The sequence below is a fragment of the Neolamprologus brichardi genome, chromosome 1 (assembly GCF_056152115.1).
Source record: "Neolamprologus brichardi isolate AB-2024 chromosome 1, ASM5615211v1, whole genome shotgun sequence".
Lineage (NCBI taxonomy): Eukaryota > Metazoa > Chordata > Actinopteri > Cichliformes > Cichlidae > Neolamprologus > Neolamprologus brichardi.
In genome coordinates, this window is record NC_142104.1 from 6,576,377 (window position 1) to 6,604,282 (window position 27,906).

A 27,906-nucleotide genomic window follows, 5' to 3' on the forward strand; every position below is an offset into this window, starting at 1 on the left:
CGATCATAAAGACATGAAAAGAAGAATCAATGAATGGGTGAAAACCCCACTGCCCTTTCTGAAGTGTAACTCAGAAGATTTACTAGGAGCCTAGCTCAGATTTATTGTCTTGCTTTAACGTAATTGTTAGCCAGTCCTACCGTATCACATTTTGTGTGAAGGTTGTGTCATATTCAATTTTTTGAGACACTCATTCTGTTGTGCATGGGGAAAATAACATGCTGTGATTTGTGGCCCTGTCTATTGCATGGTCAAAATGCTTTGTCTCTACTGTGTTTGGTATTCAGGGCTCATTTAACAGAATATTATGAGACGGGCTTTGAGCTGTTGAAGCCACCTGATGCTACATGAAATAATCTTAGTGATTACTGTAACAAATTTTAACATTATTATTTACACAACATAGAATAATTTGAATAAGTTTATTAATTATATAATTAGCAGAAAAAAATTGTATGCTAATCATTAGATCCATTGCATTTTAATTATTGCCTTTATGAAATGGAGGCTTGTTAGGAAAGTCAATCAAATATATTTTCGTCTAATGAAACAAAACGCTAATGTTCAGTAAACATTTTCAGTGACAGATTTCTTTCTAAACTGATTTTTCCTTTTTTTAAAAAAAATATCTTGACATATTTGATAAGCAGTCATTTTGAAACATTTCTTGGACCCATAGACAAGAAAAAAAAAATTTTCCTGCCAACTTCTGACAATCTTAAGTTGAAACAGTTGATCCGTTTCATCAGCTTTTTCGTAGTCCAGCCAATTGAGCCAACTCATTCATGCAAAGGAACCTAACAATCTTCATTAAAAGTGCATGTAATAGTCCTGCATAGAAAACTAGTTTCAGCTGCTCCCTTATTCACAGTGTTGGGAAGGTTACTTTTAAAATGTATTCCATTACAGAATACAGGCCCCAAAATGTATTCTGTAACGTATTTCGTTACGTTACTCAATGAGAGTAACGTATTCTGAATACTTTGGATTACTTAATATATTATCATGCTGTTTACAACTACGTGAATGTACTATTGCTGTGATTTATTACTGTTACTGAAGGTCCGCGGCTCCGAACCGTAGTAAAGGGACCTCTGGCTAATACGGTGGGTTCTGTGTGGGGCTCCTAGCCGAAAAATAGCTTTACTTTGTTGTCTGGGTCTGAGGAAAACACGAACACGGTGTACTGTCGAATCTTAATAGCTTACTTACAACTGGGCTCCTCAGGCACTCTTCTTGGCTGCATTGGTTATTATTATATTTGCATGCTTCCAGCTCCCGCTTACTTTTCCTTTTTCTCCCTCCCTCGCTCACAGACACATAACGAGTATGGCAGTCCATTCTCCCTGCAGCACGGACTACACTGCCTTTGATGCTACATTCTTTAGAGCTATACCGGTAGCATTCTTCCTATTAGCTTAGCACAACAACAACAAAAAGGCCTCTCTCAACCAGGAAACATGCAGAGAGAGAGAGCGTCACCCTGTAACCATGGCAACCGTAACGCTGCCGCCTGGAACAACAGAACGTAGCTGTCAAACAAAACCCAAACAGTCCTGACCCGCCACAATATGAAGCAGGGAAGTACCGCCGGCGGTACATGTATTCCGTTACTCCCCAACACTGCTTATTCACAATGGGTCACCGCAGTGAGTAGCTCCACATGTCTGAGTTTTGCACTGGATCCCCTTTCTGATGCAGCCCAGAATCAACTCTGAATATTTTGCTCATTAGGCAAATGTGAAAACCGCTACACAACGATACCATTATACGTGATGTCCTAAATATATGATGTGAAAAATAATTCTAGCAGAAAAATAAAGGGACAAAACCTAAATGTTTTAAAATAGTCCTATAATTATACTTTCTGGTAAGTTTCAGGCATCTGATATTAAAAGTCTGTCATAGCTACCATGCGTGTTATTTTCTTATAGTGACAAGCGAAAATGTCACGTGACATACATAATGAAATCATCGTATTTCAGACCACGACTGACATTTGGTATGCATCTGTAGCTCTTTCTTTAGTTGTATCTGCACATGAAGGACTCTTCCGATTACTTTTAAGCTCCGACAAACCCTTTACATCAGAACTCAGGAAGCACTCTTCAGTAACCAATCAGCATCTTCTATCATTTATTCAATGTTGTATCCTTTAGCACATCTTGGTGAACGTACAGCTCACATAGCAGGCTCAAAACCAGTTAAACATATCATGTAGCGGTAAACGTGTTTTACTGGGTAATGAAGATATGTAACCTTAAATTAATATGGACAACCTCAAGCATCACACAGGCTACACAGACACGTGGACATAATTTGTCTACAAGTGATAGATAGATTGTGTCTTTAGACTTATTCTACACATGCATGTTGTAATTGTAAAAACCAATACGTTCAGTAAACAAACAGCCCAAACAATGAAATGCCAATGTTGCCCCTCTCCCTGCGACTAAACACTGTCAGACGCTGTTGTCAGTGGATTTTGCCTCAGCCTGTTCAGAGCTGATGTCCTTTTCACCACTGGTCATGCCTCTTTTAGATGGTAAGACAGATCCAGTACATTTCAAGGACTCCATTATTACTGCATTAGTCTCCAAGCTGGACATTACAGCGGCTTTGCGATAGCAGTTTCTCAGCCCCTTCTGGAAGCGTATGGTGAACAGGCCATATATGATGGGGTCCAGGCAGGCATTAAAAAGACCAAAGATGAATAGGATGTGGGTCAGAGAGTGAGAGACTTTTCCCTCCAGGTCATCTGGGAAGAACCAGTACCATAGACCCAACAGGTAGTACGGAGTCCAGCACACAATGAAGCAGATCACAATAACAATGCTCATTTTCAGAGTTCTCATTCTTGCTTTTGGGATGTTGTTCTTTGAGCAGCGGAGATGTGGCTCATTGGAGGGCACTAGAGGAGAGAAAGGAACACATTTGGCAGTTTTTTGTAAATAAATACATCGAGTATTTCTTTGAAGAAGTACATTTAGAACACACTTTTATCATTTCATTTATACGTTTCTGCTGTGAATCATGTTCTTTCTTTAACTGCAACAGTTTATACATCAGTCTATCCAGCACAACTAACATCACACAGACTTTGTACTGGGGAGACCAGCCAACGTCTGCTCCACTACATCGGACATTTGCATTCTCACATGCACATTTGTCAAATTTTCAGTGTTTTCTCACATTTACTCTGGTAGTAGAAAGATAATCTTTGCTGGTGGCAGAGATGTTAAGGTGACTGCATGGCAAGTGGGAACGGTCAAGCGAGAAAAGGTGGGAGAGATTGCTGATGGGTCAAAATAACAAGAATACGATGAAACAAGAAAAACATAACCTGAACAGAAGTTGGTGATACTGAAGTTAAATGTTGCGAGCACCTTTTAGCTTGAACGTATTTTTTAGTTCTTGTAGTTTTGCCTGTGTTTGGATGAACTACCATTTACTTGGACACTTACTGTTCTTTTTTGTCATCTGTTTGGAGATCTGAACAAAGATCCTGGTGTAGCAAATGATCATAATAACCAGCGGCAGCAGGAAGAGACAACAGAAGGTAAACATGTTGTAAGCGGTTTCTTGCCAGTGAGTAACGAAGCTTCCCCTGGTGGTGCACTGAGTGAAGTTTGCTGGATAGGTAATGGTCACATTATGGAAAATGAACATCTGTTGGATTAAAAATTCAAAACAAAATTAGAATTTTGCAGGCAGTAGCTGTCATCCAACATATTTTTTTTATTTGACCGTTGGCTTGAAGATTCAAATATTATCCAAATGATTAGACCAAATGGACCAGAATGCCTCAGTCAGTAAGCGTGAAATGACAATTAGTAGTGTACCAGAGATGTTTAGGTTTGGGGAGAGGATTGAAATGTGAATCAGTTTAAAAGTTCAGAAAACCCAAGCAGTGGTTAAGTACTTTAACCCTGTAGAAGCTAAACAACGATTCACTTTAAAGACATTACAAGAATGTAAGATTTACCACACAGTCCTCATCCTAAAAGTAGTTTCTATTATCAATAAAAGCAAAAAGCTATTCTGAAAATATGGGAAACAGTGTGTAAATTCAACCTACACATCCCTATAAAAACTAGGTATTTTTATTTCAAAGTATTTTATAGTTGCACATTGATCATTAGCTAGTAGTACTTCTCTGCCTAAAAACACAGACGCCTGATACACTTTTAAAGCATTATATGAGTCATCAAGAGCACATTTAAGTGCCTATGCAGAGATGTTTTAAAATGGGTCAACTTGGAGTGTAAAGTCAGCAACATGTTATTTTATCCACCAGCTTGTAAAGTCTGATAGCAGCAGTTTTCATATCTGGTGGCAAAATAAACCGTTGCTTGCTATAAATGGGAAGACTGCTTTCGTCAACCTCTCTTTGTCACAGTTTCAAAAGTTACTTGAGACTTTTATAGGGGTTGAATTTACATTAAGAATACCTAAATGATAACTATTGCCCCTTTGAAGTTGAAGTCTACAGATAATTAGTCATTTCATGTTTGAAAATTACTCATTTTTGTTCCAACGCTATCAGTTAAAAATGTGAAATATCCAACTAGATCATTCCAGACAACACAATGCAATATTTTCATAGCTTACTTTAAGCCCCAAAACCAAAAGATATTGCACTTATATTCATATATGAGAAAGAAAAGCTGTCCATGTTTAAGAACATGTGAGCAGTAAATGTTTGGGAAAATAACTAATCAATAAAGCAAGTAATCCTTTCTTCTCTACAATTAATTATTATTTATGATCAGCACATTTAGGAATTCTTGCACATTTCAAAATGTTTGCAATCCTGTGCAGAATCATCTAGCATGCTTGAAGAGAAGATGGGCTATATTTGTGTTTATCATTACACCACAATGAAAAAGTGTTACAGGCTGCACTCACTACCACGCTGTTTACAGGGTAAAAGCCATACAGCCAGGGTAACAGGTCCTGATCTTTTAGAAATCTGAATGATAGAGCTATTAATCCCCAAGGTTTATGCCCCCCTAAAGCCCACAGCAGAAGTTCATGCATCAGTGTCTAGAAAATACCACATCTGATGTAAATACACCCTGGTACACAGAATGATTAATCATGTATTAATAATGTAAAAACACAATCTCATGTTCTCTTACATTTGTTTGCCCACAGTTTTCCAGTTTTATAACACTGAGACACAATACTCATCTCCATCTAAAGCCAGTTATAAAGCTGATCTATAGCCAGCCCACTGTGATAGATTATGGATCATTCAAGGACGGTTGCACTTGCACAGGAAGTGCATGAGGAATCTGCAGAAGAAAAGGTCAGCACTAAAGTAACTACTATGACTCAGACCTCCTCTGAATTACTTAAAAAAGGGTCTGTCAAACTATAATCACGTGTCTTGGCTTCTGGTCTCACCTGTGGGATTGAGAGCAAGGCGCTCATGATCCAAGCCACCATTAGCATGACCCTGTTCCTTTTCCGGACCATAGCGATGCCCAGAGGGTTGAGGATAGCCGACTGTCTGTCCAGACTAATCACCACTGTGACAAAGGCACAGGAGTACATGGCCTGAAGCTTGAGGAACATGAGGAATCTGCAGGCCAGGTCGCCGGCCAGCCATTGAACTGTGATGTTCCACACTGCATCTACAGGCATCACGATGAAGGTAACTAAGAGATCAGCTGCAGTCAAGTTGATTATCAGGACTCTAACATGGGACTTACGCTTGTGCCCATTGGCAGCCCAAAGCACAGCCAAATTGCAAAAAGTGGATATGCCACACAGGATAAAGGTAACAATCACTCTGATCTTGGCTGCAGTGGAAAAAGTAGGCAGCTGCAGAGCACCGTCCACTGATGTCCAGTTACAGTGAGGATCTGGCCATTCACAGCTGGCGTTGAGGTCAAGTCCTGATCTCTGCTGGTACATGACAGCTGCAGGATCACAGCAGGAGGAGCCGTTCATTTTCTGACCCTCACCAAGAACCCAGCATTTTGCTCAGCTACATGTGGAGGCCGCAGTTGCTAAAGTGAGATCAAGCATAAATATGATATACATGAGCTTATGAATGAAGTTGATGCACAAGATTTATCTGCATTGATTTGCATAACAGGACTAAAAATATTAGTTCTGTGATTAATACAGTCGGTGACAGAGAGGGAGCAGTCTGCTGCGTAGAGCACATCTGTCGGATGTGCTCACTGAGGTGGAAAGACGCTGACTTCTTCTAACAACCCATCTTCTCTGAATAGAAGCAGCATTAACAACAACCAATCAAGATAATTACACCCCAATGGCATCAATTTTATGAGTCAAAAATACTTACTATACTAAGTTTATTATATTTATGAGACAAAGTTTAGCATCTGTCACTTGTGAAAAAAATGCAACTTAGCTGTGGCTTTTATGCGTCTAATAATATGTGTGTCATTTAAAATGTAAATCAACAATTAGAAGTCGTAGTCAGCGTCAAAAACAGCACTGTGCCTGAAAACAAAAACAATTAAAAATACATTTATAAGAACTAAAGTACAATAAAATAAAATAAACACTCACATTTTGGAGTTGCAGATCACTGTACTTTCCAGACGGTGACCAAATCGAAGCCCACTCGTTTTATGGAAGTCCGCGATTCCCGTGCGGCTCCATGTCCCTGCAGCAAGCACACAGTGCTGAGCTTCTGAATAATAACTCTGAAGAATCACTCAAACGTTCCCTCGCAGTTTTATCTCCGTACCCCTTCTGAGGAGCTCATCTCGGTTTTTATTACTCCCTCCGGTGAGCGCGTCAGCCGCTCTGTGGGCGCGGCTACACCAGGGTCCCCGCATCCGAGCCAGGGGCGTCAGTTTCAATGAAGCCCGAGCTCCGGCAAAGTTTCTAATTTTATCTCTGCCTGAATTAATTCAATGAGGCACTGCAGCCCCTATTAGCATCGCTGTTATCCACAGCATCCCAAACCAGCTCTTGTTAACGACGTGAGATTGTTAATATAACAAGCATAATGTTTTCTTGTTGAGCTGGTGAAGCTTTATTGTTTCGTCCCCCTAACGCTTAATGTTTACTGATTAACTTCCATAAAGAAATTGTCTCTTTTGATGGCCTACACAGGTTTATTTGTTTTTTTCCTTTTGTTTTCTTTTTGTTTGTTGGGGTTTTTTTTATGTTCCCTGTCAGGTAAGAAGCCCACAAATATATTCTAGTATTATGTAATTAGTCGATTACTAATTACGAAACTGGAAAATAATAAAAAAAATAAAACTTGACTTCAGTGTTGAGCTGCAGGCAAACATCTTACTCATGAGGTTGTTTTCAGCATCTTGCTCCTGGATGCAGCAGGCCTACTGTAGCCCAATTTAGACTGTTAAAATACATATAAATTAGCTTTTAGATACCGTTTTCATCAAAGCATTCCTGTGCTGATGTAAAGCAGGAAAAGGTAGCACAAAACACCCAGTCAGCAATGTTTTGTAGCTAAAAAGTTGCTTTAACTTATGTATTAATCAGAGGGTATTTCTCACCCAAATGACTCAAGAGTTCAATTTAAAAAAATACCTTAAATAATTTATTATATGGTTTAATCTATTTCCACAAGTAAAGCTAACTCATAACTGGGTTTCATTTTCCTGAATTCCATAATCTACACATGGGTCCAAGCTTTTGTAGAGTTCCGGTGGTCAGCTAAGACTTCAGACAGTTGAGTATAAATTTTTGTAGTTTGAGTTATTTTGAATAAGGCACAAAATGATGGTTGAAGAAAACCTGCAAGCAAAGACAGGAAATGAGTTTCTCTCATTTTTGGGTCGACAAAAATTGGGTCAAAGTTATTTGCTAAACCTTCTTCCTTCTTCCTGTTTGTAAATAACATTTAAATTTATAATAACAGATTATATGGCAGTGGGGAATAAATTTCACTACAGTAGATGTCTATCTGAAAGTGCTGTAATTAGAATTCATTTATCAGAATTTCAGGAGCGGGTCCACACCTCCATACATACACATACTAGAAATGCTATCAAAGTTAAAATGAGGATGTGGTCCCAGCTAGTTAACTTAGCTACACTAAAAATGTGTAAATCTTCCACTGTTATTTTTTCAGTGGCATGTGGCAACACTGTGCAGAGCAGTTACTTAAACTCTACTCCAACAGAGGTCGAATATCTTGTTAATAGTGTGACATCCTCACTGTGTATGAGCCTGTATACTTTGGCTCTTCTAAAAAAAGAAGGAAACAAATCAGAAATTCCTGAAAATGCTGCAGTGAGAGAACTGACAGTGACTAGAAAGTGAGACCAAATTTCTCTCATATTGGCTTCTATTCTTTGGCTCACTATTAAATCAAGAAGGAAATTTAAAATCCTTGAATAATCAGGCACAATCTTATCTTCAAAACTGCATATTACCAATAAGCATATAGTTCAGACCCTGAACCCTTTCTCAGTAACACTGCAATAGGCTTAGGTTGCTCAGAGTTTCCCACGGTGCCCTAAATGATTCTTCGTCATTCATCTCTTTTCGCTCTCTATGTGTGAATACACCATTTTGCATTTAATCAATGTTATCATTAAACTCTGCTCCATTAGTGTGTCTTTTGTCTTGTCTCGGTCCTTTCGTCTCCAAAAATCATCATGGCAGATGGCTCCCCTTTCCTTGAGGCTGGATTTTCTGGGCATTTCTTCCTGTTAAAAGGGAGTTTTTCCTTCACACTGTCAGCAAATGCTTGCTCACAGTAACCAACAAGCTACATTTAGTTTCTTTAACCGGCGATTGGGTAAACTGACATATTTAGAGTGCAAAAGGTGTTGTGACTATTTCTAGATTGAGAGCAGTAACTGCCTTTAGCCCTGTCGTTAGCATTAGAAAGCGCCTTCATTTTTACAAAAAAGTTGAGTAAAGTTCTCCTCAGTATCAGCAAAAACATCAATACACATATTTCCCAAAATGCTGATCCATTTCTTTAATAGAAATGTCAGCCTGTCAGTGTAGTGTTTCCACTGCAGAGAGATGACAAAAATACTATATAGTATACACTTATTTACTACATATACCCTCTTGCTAGAAGTCTTTTTTGCCTCACTCAGAGCTGGCTTCTTCCTTGCACGACAGTTTGTCAGCACATTAATGAGAGAACAAACACATCCCGCAAAATGTAATGTCTTTTCTTTTTTTCTTTATTTTAACCTCCTAGGACCTGGCATCCACATATGTGGACATCACATTTTGGGTTATTTAGACTAAAATACTCAATTTTGCTCTACATGGGCCTGATATCCACTTACAAGGACATTATTCTGCTACTGTTCTATCAAAATTTTAAACCAATATCCTCATATGTGGCTCTTATTTTTCTTAAAAACAAAATAAGGTAAAAAAAAATCTGGTCATTCTTTGTTTTTACATTCATCGGGCACCAATATGCCCAAATATCAAAGAGAAATTAAAAATGCATGCCGTGGAAGAGTTCGGGTCTTAGGAGGTTAAGTATAGCTATTATGAAAAAGGCCTTAATTTGTGCTCTTTTTATGAAGTAATAAAAGCACTCAAGAATACATTCAGTGTCACATCTTGAGGGGGGGAATGCCTTCTTTTTGATACTGCTTGAAGATTTAGCAGCAGAATGGCTTTGCAAAATTGAAAATCTGCAATTTAACCAAAAGCATTGCATGTAAAAAAATATCTGACTCCTTTGCATTGAGCAAAAAGTGATGGAAATGACCAGTTTTCCTTTTTTCCACTTTGCGACGATTGTTTTAACAATACGATAAGGCATCTGGTTTTAACAGAGGAGAGAAAAGCATCTATTTATCCCCTTACGACCACTGGAAGTTGCACCTGAGCAGAAAATGCGAGCTATAATAAGATGCACTTCAGTTGTAAAGACCTGTAGAAGCAGATGTTAATTTATATATGAAGACATGAACTCTGAATTATTTGCTGCAGCTTTACTAAGCGCCAGAAAGGAACATAGTTTTCCTATAAAAAACGTTTATGAAAACACCAGCTGTTCTGTCTTCTACCAGAGAGAAAGTCAAATAAAAGATTCAATTAGAAGCATGTCTGTTCATGCAGGGGAAATCAAAAAATTACTGAAAGGCTGGATGATGCATCTTAATTATTGGTGCTGTTTTGAACAAAAAGGCACAGGAAAAGAAAGACTTAATGTCATGATATCTCTGACTTTCTAATAATTTGCAGCGGAGGATTATCCATTTTTCAAAGTAACGGAGAAGCTGATTGGTGCTTGCTGTTGGCTTATGTTGACACACTCTGGGCTACTGTCCAAACAGGCCACAATCTTTTCAGCTCCACAGAAATTAAACTCATTTTCACTTTAATCCACAGTGACCTTTGTGCTTGTACTGAACTCCAGTATTGTCACAAGTTAGATTAAGTCCTTTCTGGAAAGAAGTCATTGAAATCTTGGCTGGTAAAAACAGTTTTGCTTGGTAAAACTTTTCTGTATCTCCATGACTATGTCTGCTGTGACACAGATAGGTGTTATCTCCAGAAATATATAGAGAAAACTGAGGTCTTACACTGATCGGCTTCATAATTGTGGTCAGAATTAAAGTTTGTCAATGGAAGAGTCAGATTCAGCCAGAATATAAAGAATGGGATGAATGGATGACAGGTGAATCCTGGGCAGATCATTCATTGCTTCATTATGAATCCCTCCACTTCAGCAATCCACAACATGTAATTGCACCTGCTGCTTTCACAACCCTGAGACAACTCTCCTTAAACAGGTGTGCATACTCAAAAACTTCACTACTTGAAAAATCAAACTTTCTGCTAAATAAACTTTCAAGCACCATTGTGTATACCAAGTATCTGGAAAAATAGTGTGTATCTAGGAAAGCTGAAATATTCCCAGTTTGCAGTTTGTTGGAATGCCAAGGCTTGCATTTGCTTTAAACACCTCATATTTGATACAGTCCTCTCAAATTCTGCTCTGGGTTGGACAGAACTGCATCAAACAGTTTCTGCAGATTTGTCATCTGGACATTTCTGCTGTCAATCTCCAATTATCCCACATCCCAAAGGTATTTTATTGGATTCCGATCTCTCAACTGGGGAGGTTACTGAAATCCACTGAAGTCATTTTCATGTTTATGAAACTAGCTTGAGAAGATTTTTGCTTTGATGATGGTGTAGCCACTAGAGGATGCTGAAAACTGTGGCCATAAGGGGACGCACATGCAAGAACAATTCTCAAGGAGGATTTGGCTTTAAAATCTTTATAAAATGGCATTTAGGCACCCGAAGCGAAAAGAAAACACTCTCCACAGAATTACATCACAGTCGGCAACCTGGACATAACATAAGACAGCTGGCTTCATGCATTAAAGCTGTTCACACCAAATACAAAGCCAACCATGTCAGCCTCGGATTTCTGTTCTGAGCTGACAGGAGTGCAATGCGACATCGTTTTCTGCTGTTGTTGCCCATCCCCCCTCAAGGTCAGACGTGTTGTGCTTTCTGATACACTGAGACTTTGTTTTCCTACTTATCACAGCTGTGAAGACCAGTTACCTGACTTATCATAGCTTTTCTGTCAGTGCAAACAAGGCCACCTGTAGTCTTTTGACCTCTCTCATCAGCAATTTAATTTTTTCTACCCTCAGAATTGCCAAACATAGGATTTTTTTCCCAGTAATCTACTGCTGCTATAAAATAAGATATTAAAATGATACAAAAAATAAACATCGGCATATGAGCATCTTTCCTTCAGTACCATCATTTTCTTTACCTGAAGGTCACCTGAATGTAGTTAACTTGAAGAATAGGCATGAGCCTTGATTAAATGCTGAGTTGGCAGCATACACCATGTAAAAAGATTTTCTTCACACTGCAGTGTAATCACATTGAAGATAAGGCTTGCCAGGAGAAGACAGCCAACTAAGTGAAACTGCAGCTTCACAGCCCATCGTAACGTACACTGATTAGAGACGGTCTTTAGTTCGTAGCTCAGCTGACATTTTACTACTATGTGTTATGAAGCCAGTGATTTACAGTAGCTGTAGATTATTCTTGTATTCATAATGTAATGATGGGGAAACAAGTGTTGCAGTGTTGCCTCTGAGACTTCAAGATAATCCACATATTATCCACAAGACAAAATGGATAATCAAATTATTTAAAAAATGGCAGGAAATAGCAGAAAAATGTTCTAACCCTGCCAGTGCCAGTACAATAATCAGATATAAACTATATCTGATTCTATTTAAGGTGGAATTAGCTGAGGAGGAGCAATCAGACTCAGATAAATGAAGGAAATAGACGGGAAAATGTTATTTATAATCAATGTTTATGTTCAACTGAAAGTATGATACTAGTACATGTGTGCAGTATTATACTCCAAACCAATAGGATGACACTCTTTGGGTTCCTCAGATCTGAGGTCCCTTTCTTTAAGGTTCTCAAGAGAATAATGCGTCATTTCCATTTCTCCCACAAAAGTATAAAAGAAAACTGTGCTTGAGCCCCAGAGACCAGGGTCTACAGGGTCTAGGGGAGTAACTTTCAAGTTAATGGTCTCTCAAGACAAGTGGAAGCATGAAAAGACTTAATCAGTGCAAGGAGTGTTTACCATGAAGGTCTTTAAACTGTGGTGGAAACAAACAACCAACGGGCTAAAAGAACTTTAACAAAACTCATGACAGTAAAAGTTACAGATACTAAAAAAGTAAAAATGTGGCTTTGATCTTTGATCTTTGAAGTGATGGTACTAAAACCAACCAGTTACCATTTAATGAATAAATTAAGAAAATACAGTATTACCTACAGAATTGCTTCTTTGAACTGAACTGAACAAAACAATCAACAAACAAATATTTGATTTCCTATGCTAGCTAAATGTAAAGGATGGTGGGTATAGCAGCAGAAGAGGAGCCAAGGGCCAAACACTACAAACTACAGACTGATTATCCTTTTGTTCACCCAACACGACCATTTGTAAAGTCCAATACAAAGCTAACAACGTTCTCATTTTAAGTCAAGTAGCACCAATTCATTTCTTTGACCACTTAACCAAGTTAGAAGCACAAGGCGGAGCCTATCCTTCGTCCTCAAGTGTACTTAATGCTCTCAGCCTGGCCACCTCTATAAAATTGTCTTGGTCTGTCACTGCACACTGAGTAAACGCTCATTTTATAGTCCTGCTCTTCAATTTTATTATAGAAGTATTTTAATGCTTTGGTAATATTAATTTAAGAAGCTGTCATGCTAACTAATCACTCTTGAATTCAAAATTTACCAACAGAAATACAAATTCCAGATAAAAAAAAAATGAATAAAATATATAAGACTTTGTACGGTTGTCTACTTTTGCCCTCTTAAATATCAGACCATTTCTGCAGGTTTTACCAAACCCCAGGACAACCCCTGCAGGATATGTATGTTTCAGTAAGAAGTCTTAAGCAGAACAGAATAATAGCATGAGTGGCTTTCAGAGATGTTGTCCTGCATTACAACATAACCCAGATGCAATGTAAATTTGCATCTATTTTATGCTTCCTCACTCTGTGACCTTATTTAAATATCCTCCTTATCTTTATTCAGTAATTTTATTTCAGCCGTGTTTCTGATTATTTAACAAACTGCAGTTTAAGCTGTTCTATTTAACCTAATTTAAATGACATGCTTCAACTAGCCCGCCTTCTCACATATGCTGTCCATATCATATTATCTCCAAGCCAGGGAGAAAGCTTTATGCCATCCATTCCAATTACCACTCAGATGTACAATGACAGCAAAATAATTAACATGTCCGTTTGAACATAAGCTGTGGTCTGCAGACCTCAGTGGACATTATGTAAAAACTCCTCAGGAATATGGAATATTGTCTGTAGTGTGGCTTTTTTTCTGCAGGCAGCAGCAGGTCCAGAAAGTTGTGTTTCAATCAAGCTGAGCAAGAATCATGTGAGGTTGGCAAAGTCAAAATTAATCTATGAAGATGATGGGAAGAAGTGCACTCTGCTGCCACATTTGAGGGGGGTAGAGTGAGGAAAAATGATTGTGAACATCACAGTGTTTGCAATCTGGACATTTGTAACACTTAAAGCAAAGAGGGGAAACACAAAAACCACTATCTGCTGGTTCATCTCGTCTGAACAATCATTCATGTGATCTACATTTAAACCTGGCAGGTGTATTGCTGCGACCTGAGTGAGTGCAGTGAATGAAGAGTGGTTCCATTTTCTCCTCCCTGTTGCTAGGCAATCGGTGGCAGAGCCAGTCACATGTATGATGTCATGTGGTGCCGTCACAGCCCTGGTTTTATTTTATTAAGTTAGCATTACCCTTTTTCTTTTATTGTTGTAGAAAATAATCTCCAAATGTTTATGTTCAGCAAGATATTGTTGCTAAAAGTAAATTGTTAACTTCAGGCTATAAATAAACGACACCACATATCTCATTTAACTACTTGTTACTAAATTAATATAATCTCTGGTTCACTTAAAAGCATTCAGGAGTGGGCTATTTTATAATAAGAGATATTTTATCTGAAGTAGTAATATAAATAGTTTCTACATGTGGTATGAAAGAGAGAGCAGTAAAGTAGAATCAGGCTGTTACTGATCTTTGAAGTGACTGTAATATCACTAAAGTAAACTGAACTTGCTTGCTGCCGAGTGATAGAAACTCTCCATTATTTTGCTGCACATGTAAAAAAAAATCTCAACTTACTTAAATGTTGGTTGCTCGTCCCATTTATGTGTACAGCCTCTGTAGACTGTCAATGTGAACACCCAGGTACTTCTACTCCTCCTCCACATTAATATAGAGTACTATCCCATGACAGATACAGGCTGTGCAGCCGTCCTTATCCTTCTGCAGTTGATCACCTGTAACAGGGCGATATTTAGCAGCTGGATTTACAGTGAAGAAGACTAAGACAGTACAGTAGAAGCAAGAGGCATTTATTTCAACATATAGCTCCAAGGCCATGACAGTCACTGGCATGTCAAGCCTTCTCACAGCACAATCAATCACTCTCCTGTCTAATGACAATTGGCTGCCTTAAATACTCTCAGCTGTTAAGGACTAAACCATTATTTTACTGTCAGTTGGGTTTTCCAAATTTTAACTTTCCACCAACATTTTACCATTTTCACATGATTAAATATTTTACCCATACAGCTCAACAATCATTATAAAAATGCCCCAAACCCCATGCACAACAATTCCCCACACTCCCTTAACAAGCTCAGCAGACATTTTTGGTTTTCAGAGGTGAGCAATTTATTTACAGTTTATTTACATCCTGCACGAAAGTTAACAAAACTCCCCCCCAAAGTAACGTAATTAACAAAACTCAAACGTACATTGCTTTGGTAACACAGCTCACCTCTCCTCTGTCATCAGAGGCTGGCAGAGACTGACCATATATAGGGCCATCAATCTCCCTTCAATTATTCCAGCCAGTACCACTCATTTGAGCTGAGAGATCTAAAACTCTAGTTGACTAAAAATGACAAAAACCTTCTCACACTTCTAATTAGCACATTTACACAACTAAATGGCTGTATTGACAAAAAAAAATTCAACAAATCCCTTCGGACCTGGAAACAAACAAAAGGAAGCATTTCTATGGTAAAAGAAACCCCTCCTCTTGGTTCAACCTGCTGATGTCATGTGTGATGTCATCAGCACTTTAAAATTAGGAAATGCTAGGCGGGCCTTTCCCCACACCTGACCTACATGAAGACTGAAAAGAAAGAACAAAGTAAGTATGAACAAATGACTTAATCTGTAACATAATAAAATATAAAGAAACATGTAACTGAGTATTTGCCTTAATTTGCAGAATGTTTGATTTGCCGGCAACAGAATGCGTACATAAACAAACCCGGGATAGTCAGTGCAGAAATGTTACTTTGACAAATGGAAAATCATAGCAAATAAATGCAGAGACAGAATAATGTGCAAAAGAAAAGGTCAACACATCTGGGACAAATGGAGAGCATTACAACTGCTCATCCACTTTGTCACGACCCCCCTGGGAAACTTTTCCCCAAGCACCCTGGAGAGGACACTGAAAAAAAACAGGTGAGTTATCACATCTTAACAGACAACACAGAAATAGCTGAGCTGGATGTTTCATGTGTTGAGCTGAGTCACAGGGTTTTGAGCACCGACTCACTTCGTCATCGTGTTGTTTGGTCATAAAACGCACAAGAAGTTCAAGTCAACTTTGATATGACACAGGGATGCTCTAGGTTCAGTAAAGAGGGCAGGGGAGAGTAAAAAACTGTGGCACAACATATGTTTGTTGTTGTCAGTTAAGTTCAGCTAGAATTGTTTTCATTAATTTTCTAAACTATAAAAATATCCGATAGCAAGAAAAGAAGCAAGTTAATAAAAATGTTAACGTCTCTCATCAATCTTGATCTTTTTAAAATTCCTTTTACTTTTCATTTTTACCTTTACAATTTCATTCTTCAGTTAAAGTCCACGAAGACCTGTTTAATCAGCTTTGCTTATTCCACCTCTTGCCACACGTCACCTTTAAAAAATCCTGAAAATGCCTCTGGCTAATGCATCTAGCAGGTTCTCTAGTCTTTGCTGAGTGCTTTGCAAATTGCTACAGAACTCAGTCACTGGTTTTTAGCTCTACCCAACCTCCTCAACCAAGGTTATTTTTGTCTGGGGTCCTTTTCTCTTTATTCAGGATGGTGCATGTTAATGAACATACATGTAAAAAAAGAAATTACATGGATGTAAACATACCAGATTATAGCCAAAGGCTAATTTCCATCTGTTGTCCAAAAAACATATTAAAAATGGACATAATAATTCATAAAAAGTTTTTTTTTAATTCAGAAAAAAGTCTGGCAGCTCAGTTTAGACTTGAGAGAGACAGCCAGCTCTCAGAAGAGAACAATTGGTTTCAAATCTTGGCTTTCTTACTCCCCAGGTTTGGACTCGCCACCTCATTAACTCTTCAATTAAAGTTTTCTGCTGTGTTTGTAGCTTGCACTTGAATCTCTCACTGAGCATTCCCAGGAGCATGACAGCCTCAGATGGCAAAGTAGCTGCTAGGAAGGACGGCACTGGAGGTCGGACTGTGTGTGGAGCGAGGGATCGGCACAGCACAGTGAGGTTGTTAACAAACAGCCATGAAGCTGAACAGAGAGAAAGCAAATAGGTGATGAAATTAAAGGAAGATAACACTGGAAAACATTAAAAGCTAAATTACTAGGAGGGAAAAAAAAGTTTTAGTCAGTCTAGCAAACAACAATCTACCAGAGAACAGTTGAGGAGCAGGAGTACGTGCACTGCATAGCGATGAGCTGAGAGGCAGGTGAGCAGGATGAGGAGATAATGAGCTAACTGCAAACAACTGTGCAGGATGAGTGGAGCTGAGAGCCAGAATAACCGAGACCCCACCCAAATCACTGCACAAATGCACAAACAGGTGGCTATGAAAAAGCAGGGAAACAACGTGGAGGTCTTCTTGCGGTTAAAAATCCTCCCTAAAGCCTTGAAACAAAGCTTTGGAGGTGATTTTTTTTTAACTTATGTTTGATCAGTGTCTTACTGCATGATTGCTACTTGGGGCTTCCGAGACGTTCTTTGATTTTACGGTTTGGTTTTTATCCTGACATGCAGTCAGGAAATTTTAGCACCTTTACATCTGCATCCTAATTTGAGTCAGTCTCTGGTTAAGATGGTTCCTATAATGCAATATTAATTTCAGAATAAGACCAAAATTGCTTTGAATTAGTTTTTGTGGAAGTTCTGAAATTATACAACTTCAGCAGAAAGTTGATTCATATAGATGCAATAAAGAAGGATGGACCACTTGTGGTATTCAACCAATCACTTAGTTTCAGGCTTAGAGCATTCTGCCGGGTAACCACAACACTGTGCAGAGGATGTGAGATGTTGTCCATAAAGGGGAATTATTATTATTATTTTTTTTTTTACATCTCCAATTAAGATTACTTAGCCGCAGAACTTATCGTTCCTTTTAATTTAAGTTTGTTAAGCTTTCAGAGTTACAGTTAAGTCAGTTTATCTGGAAATGTAAACTATAATCTTCATTGACTCTATAGACTGGAGGAGAGTCATACACATTTAAAACTGTCATTCTTACTGTGGCACGAGGAGAATTGATGGCCCATAAAGTTGCATGGGCGATAGTCACAAGGATCACGTGAGTTACGGTGCAAATGAGTAAAATTCACTTGGGAAGGAATGTCTGGACAAACAGCCTGTTGTTCATGCCTGTCAGAGAAGATGATTCTTTGAGTTTAAGATGCACTGTATCGTAAACAGTATTGTCCTTGTAACTGACATTTTTTAAAAACATTCTAAATGTTTTTATACTTACAATCACAGTGTAGATTGTGATCATTTTCAATAACAAATTCTTCATATAATGTTAAAAACACAAGAAGGAGATGTGCAGAGGAAGCTCCGAGGCTCTGACTCTTGAAGAATAGCTATTCACTGTAATGTGACTGAAATTACACTGACAAAAAAAAGTCTAGTTTTGCATATTTAAGCAAACCAGGGAGGCACATTTATGTAAATGAAGATCTTAAAATGATATGTAAAAATTAGGATATATTCAAGAGTATTAGATTTCTCTAAAGCAGTAGGAGGTTGAATGTCCAATTAATTTAGTACTAGAACACCCTCTAGTGGCACACAAGCTCAAACAGGGCCTTCCTTGAACCTAAAGCACACCTACACAGTGTTGGGGAGTAACGGAATACATGTACCGCCGTTACGTATTTAAAATACAAAATATGAGTAACTGTATTCCGTTACAGTTACCGTTTAAAAAGGTGGTATTTAGAATACAGTTACTTTGTTGAAATAAATGGATTACACGGCGGTACTTCCCTGTTTCATATTGTGGCGGGTCAGGACTGTTTGGGTTTTGTTTGACAGCTACGTTCTGTTGTTCCAGGCGGCAGCGTTACGGTTGCCATGGTTACAGGATGACGCTCTCTCTCTGCGTGTTTCCTGGGTGAGAGAGCGCCTGTTGTTGTTGTGCTAAGCTAATAGGCAGAATGCTACAGGTATAGCTCTAAAGAATGTAGCATCATGGGCAGTGTAGTCCGTGCTGCAGGGAGAATGGACTGCCATACCCGTTATGTGTCTGTGAGCGAGGAGGGAGAAAAAGGAAAAGTACGAGCCTTCATCGAGCAAAAACGGGAGCTGGAAGCATGTAAATATAATAATAACCACTGCAGCCAAGAAGAGAGCCTGACGAGCCCAGTTGTAAGTAAGCTATTAAGACTCGACTGTACACCGTGTTCGTGTTTTCCTCCGAAACAATAAGTTCTGTTGGAGCAGCCTTTCAACGCCTCTCTCTGTCTCTCGCTAGCAAAGTTGACCCAGACAACAAAGTAAAGCTAGTTTTCGGCTACGAGCCCGACACAGAACCCACCGTATTAGCCAGAGGTCCCTTTACTACGGTTCGGAGCCGTGGACCTTCAGTAACAGTAATAAATCACAGCAATAGTACATTCATGTAGTTGTAAACAGCATGATAATATATTAAGTAATCCAAAGTATTCAGAATACGTTACTCTCATTGAGTAATGTAACAGAATACGTTACAGAATACATTTTGGGGCATGTATTCTGTAATGGAATACATTTTAAAAGTAACCTTCCCAACACTGCACCTACATTATACATGTAAATGGCTAGTGTTGACTTATGGATTTTTGGATTGTTGATATGAGAGATTAAATTGTACAAACACAGGTAGGATCCAAATGTTCCTTCTCCACAGCTTTTTCCTGCTTTGTTGGGAAAAGCAATTTACAAAAATGTAAATATTTACTTCTATAGTTTGCAACAAAACCTTTTTCTTACTCTTCATCTTCTTGTTGGTCCCTTTATATCATAACAAATCATCACCTTCCATCTCAACATGTTTTAGGACATACTCACCCTAGTTCACATACATATGATTTAAGGGTAAATAATGAAGAAACCCAGAAACCATACAAAAAAACCCAAAAAAACCCCCTTTTCTCTTAATTTTTACTTTTTACGAGATAAATCTTAGAATCTGGTATTGATTGGAAAAATTTCACGGAGGTTCATGGAGTTTTAAAATAAGTAAAGGAGGCCATATTCAAATAAATAAGGAAAGGTTAATTTTGTGTCTTATCTATTAGCCCTCAGTTTTAGGATAACACTGCCTTTTCCCAAGCCAGATTATCACTCTCTTCAGATCTCTTCCAACTGGTTAAATAAAAGGAAGAATATAAAGGTGTCCCAAAGTGTCACAGGGGGAATCTAACCCATCATAGATTCAACAGCCGTCAATATCTGACAATTTGTGAAGAATACAATCTAATGAAACCACGTGGTTAAAAAAAACAAAACAAATGGAAACAGAACATAAAAAAAAAAGCTGGACAATGGAGGGTGCAAGAGGCCCACCATCCCTCAACCACACTACGGCATTAATAATAGTAATATAAATGAAAAACAAAATTACAAAGATGTATCCTCCAAAACTGTGATTTTGTTGACCCCAAGAAAGTAAAGACAGGTCACCACAACACCAAGACACGACGTCTCTCACTATCTATTTGAGAGCAGTTTAGTAGACAAACTCAGAAATTCAGTAAATTGCATTAAAATAGTGTTGAAAGCCTTAGAAAACCATTTTATATTCATTTACTTTCTGCATTAATAAAGCTGAACAAAATAAATCTCCCCTTAGTAAGGATACTTTATAGCATCTTACAACTTCTTCTCATAGTACAAACAGAAATGGAACAGTGGAGGGCTGCAGAAATAAACACTCACTATAGTAATAGTCTGGTGTCTATTAAAGCAAATATTCAGTAGATATGCATGTCCAAAGATCCGAAAGATCACACTATACATCATATCTAACAGATTCCTATTCACATATTTAAAACTTTATAACTGAGTTTTCGTGTACAGACAGCAACAGAGCTCAGATCCAATGATTGGCACTGTCAGGCTGTTGGGAAGGGGGACACTCCTCACTAATGGTGTTGGGGGCAAAGGGGGTAAATCGTATTGCCACTCTTCTGGACTGGTCCTGGGGTCTTCTGACAGTTCAAACAAGTGTTACCGGCTTATCACAGATCCATTTATGTTGCTCTAAAGTTATCTTGTTTTAATGTTTTGCCTGTAATGTCAGGCTGCAGACCCTGTAGGCTAAATGAATACACACTGCTGGAAAGCAGAGATAACAATACATCTAGGCCTGAAGCTGGTAGCTTGCATGGAAAAAACACACAGCCTAAGAGCATTATACAATACAGTCAAACCGATCCTGTGTTGGTATGAATCGCAAACTTATGACCAGCTAATGTGCCAAACAGATTTTTCTATAATTGTTCAACTAGGCAATTAAGATGAAGCCCCACTGGCCCAATATGCAGGAGACCCTTTATATGCCACACCACTCTAATGCAGTAATGAGTATCAATGCAGTAGTACAGAATTTGTATTGCAAATCTTTGACCACATAGTTTTGAAATTGTGATTATAGTTTGTGGATGTAAAACAGTCCCTCAGTAGATGTCCCAAATGAATCCATAAGTTTGGTCACATCAACATCAGCACTTAGTTCAGTTGCTTTGGATCATTTTAGTTATGCACATCACGACTGCTTGTATATTAATTATATAAAGATACAAAGAGCAGTTGTGATGTGCATGCTTTGATGTTTCTTCTTTAAATGTGAGGGCAAATATGCCAACAGACTGAGTGTAGACAAAAATGTTATATAAGTGTTATGCTGCAAAGCCAGGAAACAAAAGTAATGGGAAAAAAATGTAAGTCCTGAAGGAATTTCATGGCAGGAATAAATCAAAGAGAAAATGTGCAGACGCCTTTAATTTAGTGCACACTTTGGAAGGCTGCAAAAACTTCAATAACTGAAGTGCACATAGTAGTTTCAATTTGTTTGTCTAAATTCCTGTTAGCAAATCAAAATCAAATTACTCCACTTATGAAATCTCACATTCTTTTTTCAGCAAAAATACAGACACACCGATTTTCTTTGGAATTATTTGGTGCGAAATGCATCCAAATTGTTCAAAGTAATGCTAAATAAGATCATTTTAGGAAACGTTTTCAAAATGTTAGCTAACATACAACAACCTCAGTTAAGTTGTTACTGCCTAATTTTGAACTGACTTATATTACAAATTATATCACAGAAAATCTCTCAAACCATCACAAATTCTTCCACCAATCATTATTTAGTAACAGCAGCCTTAAGACGTCATTTTAATTTTCTCAAGAAAACAATTAATTCCTACATGAAAAAACAACCGTTTTCAACTTTGATAAGTATGGATAAAATACCAATTATCTTGTTGCTCCTTGGTGAAATCGTGAGTGTGACTGACCTAAATGTAAATTGGTTATGAAAAATTACTCATTACTTCACCTCTAGAAAGAAAAATAATCAGAAATCCGTATCAACTGTGACTTTCATGTTTATTGCAAAGTAATACCGTGTTGCTTGCACGTCACTTTTTGAAAAAATAGAACATGATGACAGGACAAAGTCAGGAAAATAGTTGCTAGGGTAACAAAAGTAACCAAAATGCTGATCAACTGTGTGATAACAGTCCATTTTGTGCTTGGACAGACTGATTGCTATTGTCCAAGTAATCCCACTCCGTATGCTCTCAGTTCTCCAGCAGATGTTGAAAAATTCTTCATTCCCCCCACTTCCCCCCAAAAAAATCTTATCTTCTCCCACTGAACCCCTGAACCCACAGCAAGCCTGAGCTTTCACACTGAAGAAGGTTGCATGGGTTCATTTTTATTTTGAGGTGATGGACACCATATTGTTGGGACTTAGGATCTCAATCCAATAACCATCAGGGTCCTGAATGAAGGCTAAGCCTTTCATTTTACCTGCAGGGGGGGAAAACATAACAGAGAAGAGAGGGTGAATATAAACTGTAAGTACTGAGTGGATAAAAGTTCAACTTCAGATTCAGACATGTGCAACAAAGACAGGCTGAATACAAGATAATTCAATTTCATATTAGTACAAATATTAAATATTAGCTATTAAAGGTTTACAGAAACCTGCTATCAACATGTCATTAAATTAAAAGTAATTAAAGTAACCCTGTGCGGAAGATTAGCTACTTTAGGAATTATTGTGTGGAAAAAAATATTGATTTACTACATAATTAACTAAATGGTAAATGGCCGGGGCTCGAACCAGCAACCTTCCAATTACAGATGCAGTTTGCATCTGGATGGATGCAAACTGCACTTCGTTGCCCTGTACCTGTGACATGTGCAATGACAATAAAGTTGAATTCGATACTAATTCTATTCTATTCTACAAGGCGAACTCCCAACTCTTGAGCCACAATCGCCCCTCAACTCTGATTAAAGTATCACAAATATGTCACATCTTACCATCATCAGGCTTTTTAACAAAAGTGACTCCTTGCTCCTCAAACAATTTGCAGGCTGCATAGACGTCAGGAACTGCAATTCCAATGTGTCCTGTCAAGAGTAACGGAGACGGTGCTCAGACAGACACACAAGTATCCACAAAAAGCAGCAGACACAACACAAACATACATTATCAACTCAACACAACAAGAAAGCAGTTTTACCAAAGCCACGTGGATCCGAGTTTCCATTGTGATAACTCTGACTGTCATCGGACTCAGAACCCCAGTTACTGGAAGAACAGATTCAAGTAAATATTCCAACTTGAGCTTGGTTCGCTTTTTGATTGCTTACAACACTAACTTTAGGTTTTTGACTACATTTTAACAACTGAGGATCATTTTTTACTGGATGAGGGAGATAACAGTTGAAGAAGATGCACACAATGCAATAAATTAAATTTGTTCCTGGTAGTATCTAACATCCACCCTTACTGTGTCAGCTCGAGGGTGGCTCTTCTTGAGAAAGTCCAGGCTGTTTTTTCCTTCACATCTGCAGGGATCTCCTTCTTGTCCTCATAGCCCAAGAAGAAGAGAGAGAAACGCATCGAGGGAAAGTCAAACTTTTGCAGGAGCCTGCAAGATATCGCACATCGGAGAGAAAACATTTTACAAAGTCAGGAAACGTCCACACAAACTTTGAAAACACATTTAACGATTTTATGTCTCTCTTTGAAGTGACAAATAAAAAGATGTAAACAAATATGACTCAGTTCAAGAGCTGAGTAAACCGAAGTCCGCACGGATACTCACGTCATTCCGAGGATTCTGGTGTAGAAATCTAAGGATTTATTTGGATCTTTAACCCTGAGCATCGTCTGCTGCATCATGAAATCCTAACACAAAAACATAATAATAGATTAAGGACAAGTCTTCGAGGTAAGTAACAGTATAACTGAATTACAAATATGACAGGGATGAAAATTAATGTTTCCTTAAACTGCAGAGGAATTCAGATTCATTCAACAAAAAACAAACTCAAATTGTCACGTTACATTTAGTTGCTCAAGAGTGGCGTGACTTCAGTGAGCAGAGTACAAGACAATCATTTTATTTCTTTATGATGTTAAGCACTGTACATTTCATTCTTGTGTGAGACAGTCAGCCTCATCTCTGGCTCCGTTTAGCAACGTGACTGAGAAAAATTTGTATCCTGGCACTAAGCGGCGAAAAAGACCTTCAGTCGAACTGTACCTCTGTGTTACTGAGTGCACAAACACAGGCGGTCAGCATCATAGGGAGATTTGCCTGTGTTCAGTTAGATTGTGACAGTGACAGTGGTCGATCGTGGCTCAAGAGTTGGGAGTTCGTCTTGTAATCGGAAGATTGCCGGTTTGAGCCCCGGCTCGGACAGTCTCGGTCGTTGTGTCCTTGGGCAAGACACTTCACCTACCGCCTACTGGTGATGGCCAGGATGGCGCGATATGGAAGCCTCGCCTCTGTCAGTCAAACAAACTGCCACTATGTGTTACACATTTTCAGTTCCAAATGGGACATCAGGCTGCAGGTGTTTAACATATGGATATGCAGGGGTTCAAACAATCATGTGCCACCTGATTAGTAGAGGTGGGAATCACCATACATCCCAGGATACGATATTATCACAATACTTAACGCACGATACGATATTATTGCAATTTTTAAAAATATTTTGCGATATTCAGATTCTGTACATAAAGGTAAACTTTATCAATATTAATTTTATCTAATATCAAAGTCTCACACTCAGTCTTTCTCTCATTTCAGTTTTATTGTTGACAAACTGAACGGTTTGTATTACAGTCTAGTCCAACTTAACTGAACGCAACCATCTGGTACAATTATAGCTATTCTGAACTATGCAGTTTATGAAAACTATGCAGCCCCTTCAGCAACTGAAGAATTTGAAAGTAAATCAAAACAAAATATAATTTTACATTAAATAAAAAAGTTTTAAACTTAATTAAAATAAAACATGTCTTAAATTAAAATAAGTAAACTGTCATGTTTATTGCTGCCAAAAAAAAGTTAAACACATTTGGACAGTGAAGGAATGTCAGGATTCTTGCTCAGAAAAAGGATCAACATGCTCTGAAGTCAGAGCACAAAAACATTTTTTGTAACAAAATATCGATTTCTGCTGTCCCTGTATCGATACATTATTAGCAAACAAAATATCACGATACTACACAGTATCGATTTTTCCCCCACCCCTACTGATTAGTGAAATTATCAGAGTTAATCTAAGAAAAGAAAAATGTGGTAAAGTGGGCGTCTGGTTTTTACCCTCAGTATTTCTGTGTTTGAAGTGTATGAAAACCAAACTTTGCTCTTTGACTGCATTTCACAGTTAAGTCCTATCTCTGTGCGTTGTCCTTCCTCTACCCTTCCTCCTTCTGTGTTAATGTTTCATATCTATAGAAACTCTACAAACACCCCAGCTGCAATATATTTCCCCAGATAGCGTCACAGCTGCATTCATATTTCCGGCTAGTTCCAGTACTAGTAGTTCATCACTCATACAGCACACATTAAACCAACAAAGCAAAAGTGGAAAGCCCCTGAAAAATGAAAGTGCCTTTTATTTCTCAGGTCAAACCTCATATTTTACACGTGGGAGCAAAATAAACTTCAATTTCAAAGCATGTGAGTGCCAGCCAGAGCAAAAAAGTCAGAAACAGCTAAAGAAAAATAGAGGGAACCACTTAGTTCCGCTACACAATTAGGTTTGTTTCTGTTTGTATGTGTATTTACTGTCACTTGAAGCCATACAGACGGGAAGGTAAGTGGGCTGCAGCACGTTAACGTAGTGACTTCAAAAACAGACTGAGTGGAGCGAACAGCATCTATCCAGTGAATAACATGAACAGTAAGTTACTAAGAACTCAATAAATGAAATGCAGGGCAATGTGGGATGCATTGCTACTGCTGAAAGGCACATTTTTATAAATCTTAAAGCATCTTAAAGAATAAACATACGAATGATGACCCTCACAAAGGTCTGGGAATGAAACCTGTGAAGGATGAATAAGCTGTGTTCAACTGAATGCATCTTTTGCTACTTCTTATATGCATAGATTCAACATAAAGTTCATTTGACGGCCTTTGGACTCAATCAAGACTATTGTCATTGTGTTAATAATAAGCCCTTAACTATAAAGGGCTTATCATTAACTATTTATATATTATTTCCTATGCTGTTCTGTCTGTTAACCATCTTTAGGCTTCTCTAAGTCTCGAACTTTTCTCTGGTTTCCAGGTGCCGATTAAACTTGCATGGCACCATGCTGGCATTATTTCACTCTTGCCAACCAAAGATGCACTGTGGCTGAAGGCTGCTGAAATCTCCAGCCTGGCTGAAACCTTGATACAGGTAATTTATTTTGCAGTTTCTCCTAACAGTTTTTCTTTAAGAGGTTTTCTCTTCATGAGAAAGCAAGCAGGTTTTTTTTTCCTCACTACAAATCAGAGCCTTTTACGTGTACTTATATTGTAAACTTCATTCACTGCTTTTTGTACAGCTTTAGTAATAATATGCGGTTGACATAAAACCCCAAGCCACACCTCAAACCACTCCTCACTTCCACCTCACACCTACTCCTTATAAATGCACGCCGTTTGGGAACCACAGGCTCGACAGTGGAGCTCTTTTAAAGACTCAAATGTGTGTCATTTCTGTGATTTACAACCAAAATCAAAACGTGGAACTACGAAACACGAGTGGGACGCCTGGTGAGCCTACTTGTTGGACAGCTTCCATATCTTGCGACACATGCTGACCACGTTAGGTATTTCAATTCCTGCAGACCTTTCGCAAGTAGATGCGGAGTATATTCTGGTCTCACCGCACCTAAGTGGCAGCTTTTCTAAAAAGTACAGGCGGCTCTCCCATTACGCACAGACTTGTTTTACGCACGCCTTGGATGACGAGTTTTATGTTCATAGTGCAACAGCCACTGGAAGGTTCACCTAGAAAGGTTAACTCACATCCGCCTGTCATGAAACCACATGGGGTTTTGGTTTCTTTTTTTTTTTTTAAGGTACATCATAAACTAAAGCAATTTAAACCGTGTGGAAGAGAAACGAATCCCCCCCTAAACGAGAGCAAAACCGCGATTTTGTAGAGGAATGTGTCCGATAATGGACGTAGCATTAAAAGCGGGTTAACCTGTTTGGGAGCTGCTATCCTGTTGGGTTTGAATTATGAATTATTGCCAATATGTAAATTTAGATCACCTCCACGAGGGGCTACAATGGTCTTACCTTAGTGATCGGGTCTCCATCTTTACACACTGCTGCCACAGCCTCGTCTGACAAACCTTTATCGCTCATTTTTGCTACAAGAAGCTAGAGTGCAGTTCGGCAGAGACTGACTGACAGGGAAAGGGACTAAGCAGAGGGAGTTCCAGGAAAATATACTTCCGGCACAAGATTTCAACATAAAAGGCACAGTAACCGAGATGATAATGCAGAGAGGATCGCTCGTTTCCTG

At 38.5% G+C, this 27,906-nt stretch overlaps 2 protein-coding genes across 3 annotated transcripts; both read right to left on the reverse strand.

Annotated features, from left to right (window-relative positions):
- Positions 1-2,314: 2,314 nt before the first annotated feature.
- Positions 2,315-6,006, reverse strand: LOC102787001 (putative gonadotropin-releasing hormone II receptor). Of its 2 annotated transcripts, XM_006779715.2 has the most exons (4): positions 5,718-6,006; positions 5,410-5,639; positions 3,465-3,669; positions 2,315-2,911 (listed from the first exon to the last, which is right to left on the reverse strand). In XM_006779715.2, exons 1-4 carry the CDS (start codon positions 5,956-5,958, stop codon positions 2,463-2,465), a joined length of 1,125 nt encoding a protein of 374 aa, XP_006779778.1. In that variant the 5' UTR covers positions 5,959-6,006; the 3' UTR covers positions 2,315-2,462. The 2 variants fall into 2 exon arrangements, with proteins under 2 accessions (XP_006779778.1, XP_006779777.1); XM_006779714.2 differs by having other exon boundaries at positions 5,410-6,006.
- A 16,427-nt stretch (positions 6,007-22,433) lies between these two features.
- glo1 (glyoxalase 1) lies at positions 22,434-27,834 on the reverse strand. The gene is made up of 6 exons (XM_006779716.2): positions 27,678-27,834; positions 24,189-24,271; positions 23,871-24,011; positions 23,601-23,668; positions 23,398-23,487; positions 22,434-22,878 (listed from the first exon to the last, which is right to left on the reverse strand). The coding sequence occupies exons 1-6, from the start codon at positions 27,744-27,746 to the stop codon at positions 22,784-22,786; spliced, it is 546 nt and encodes a 181-aa protein (XP_006779779.1). The 5' UTR covers positions 27,747-27,834; the 3' UTR covers positions 22,434-22,783.
- Positions 27,835-27,906: the final 72 nt, after the last annotated feature.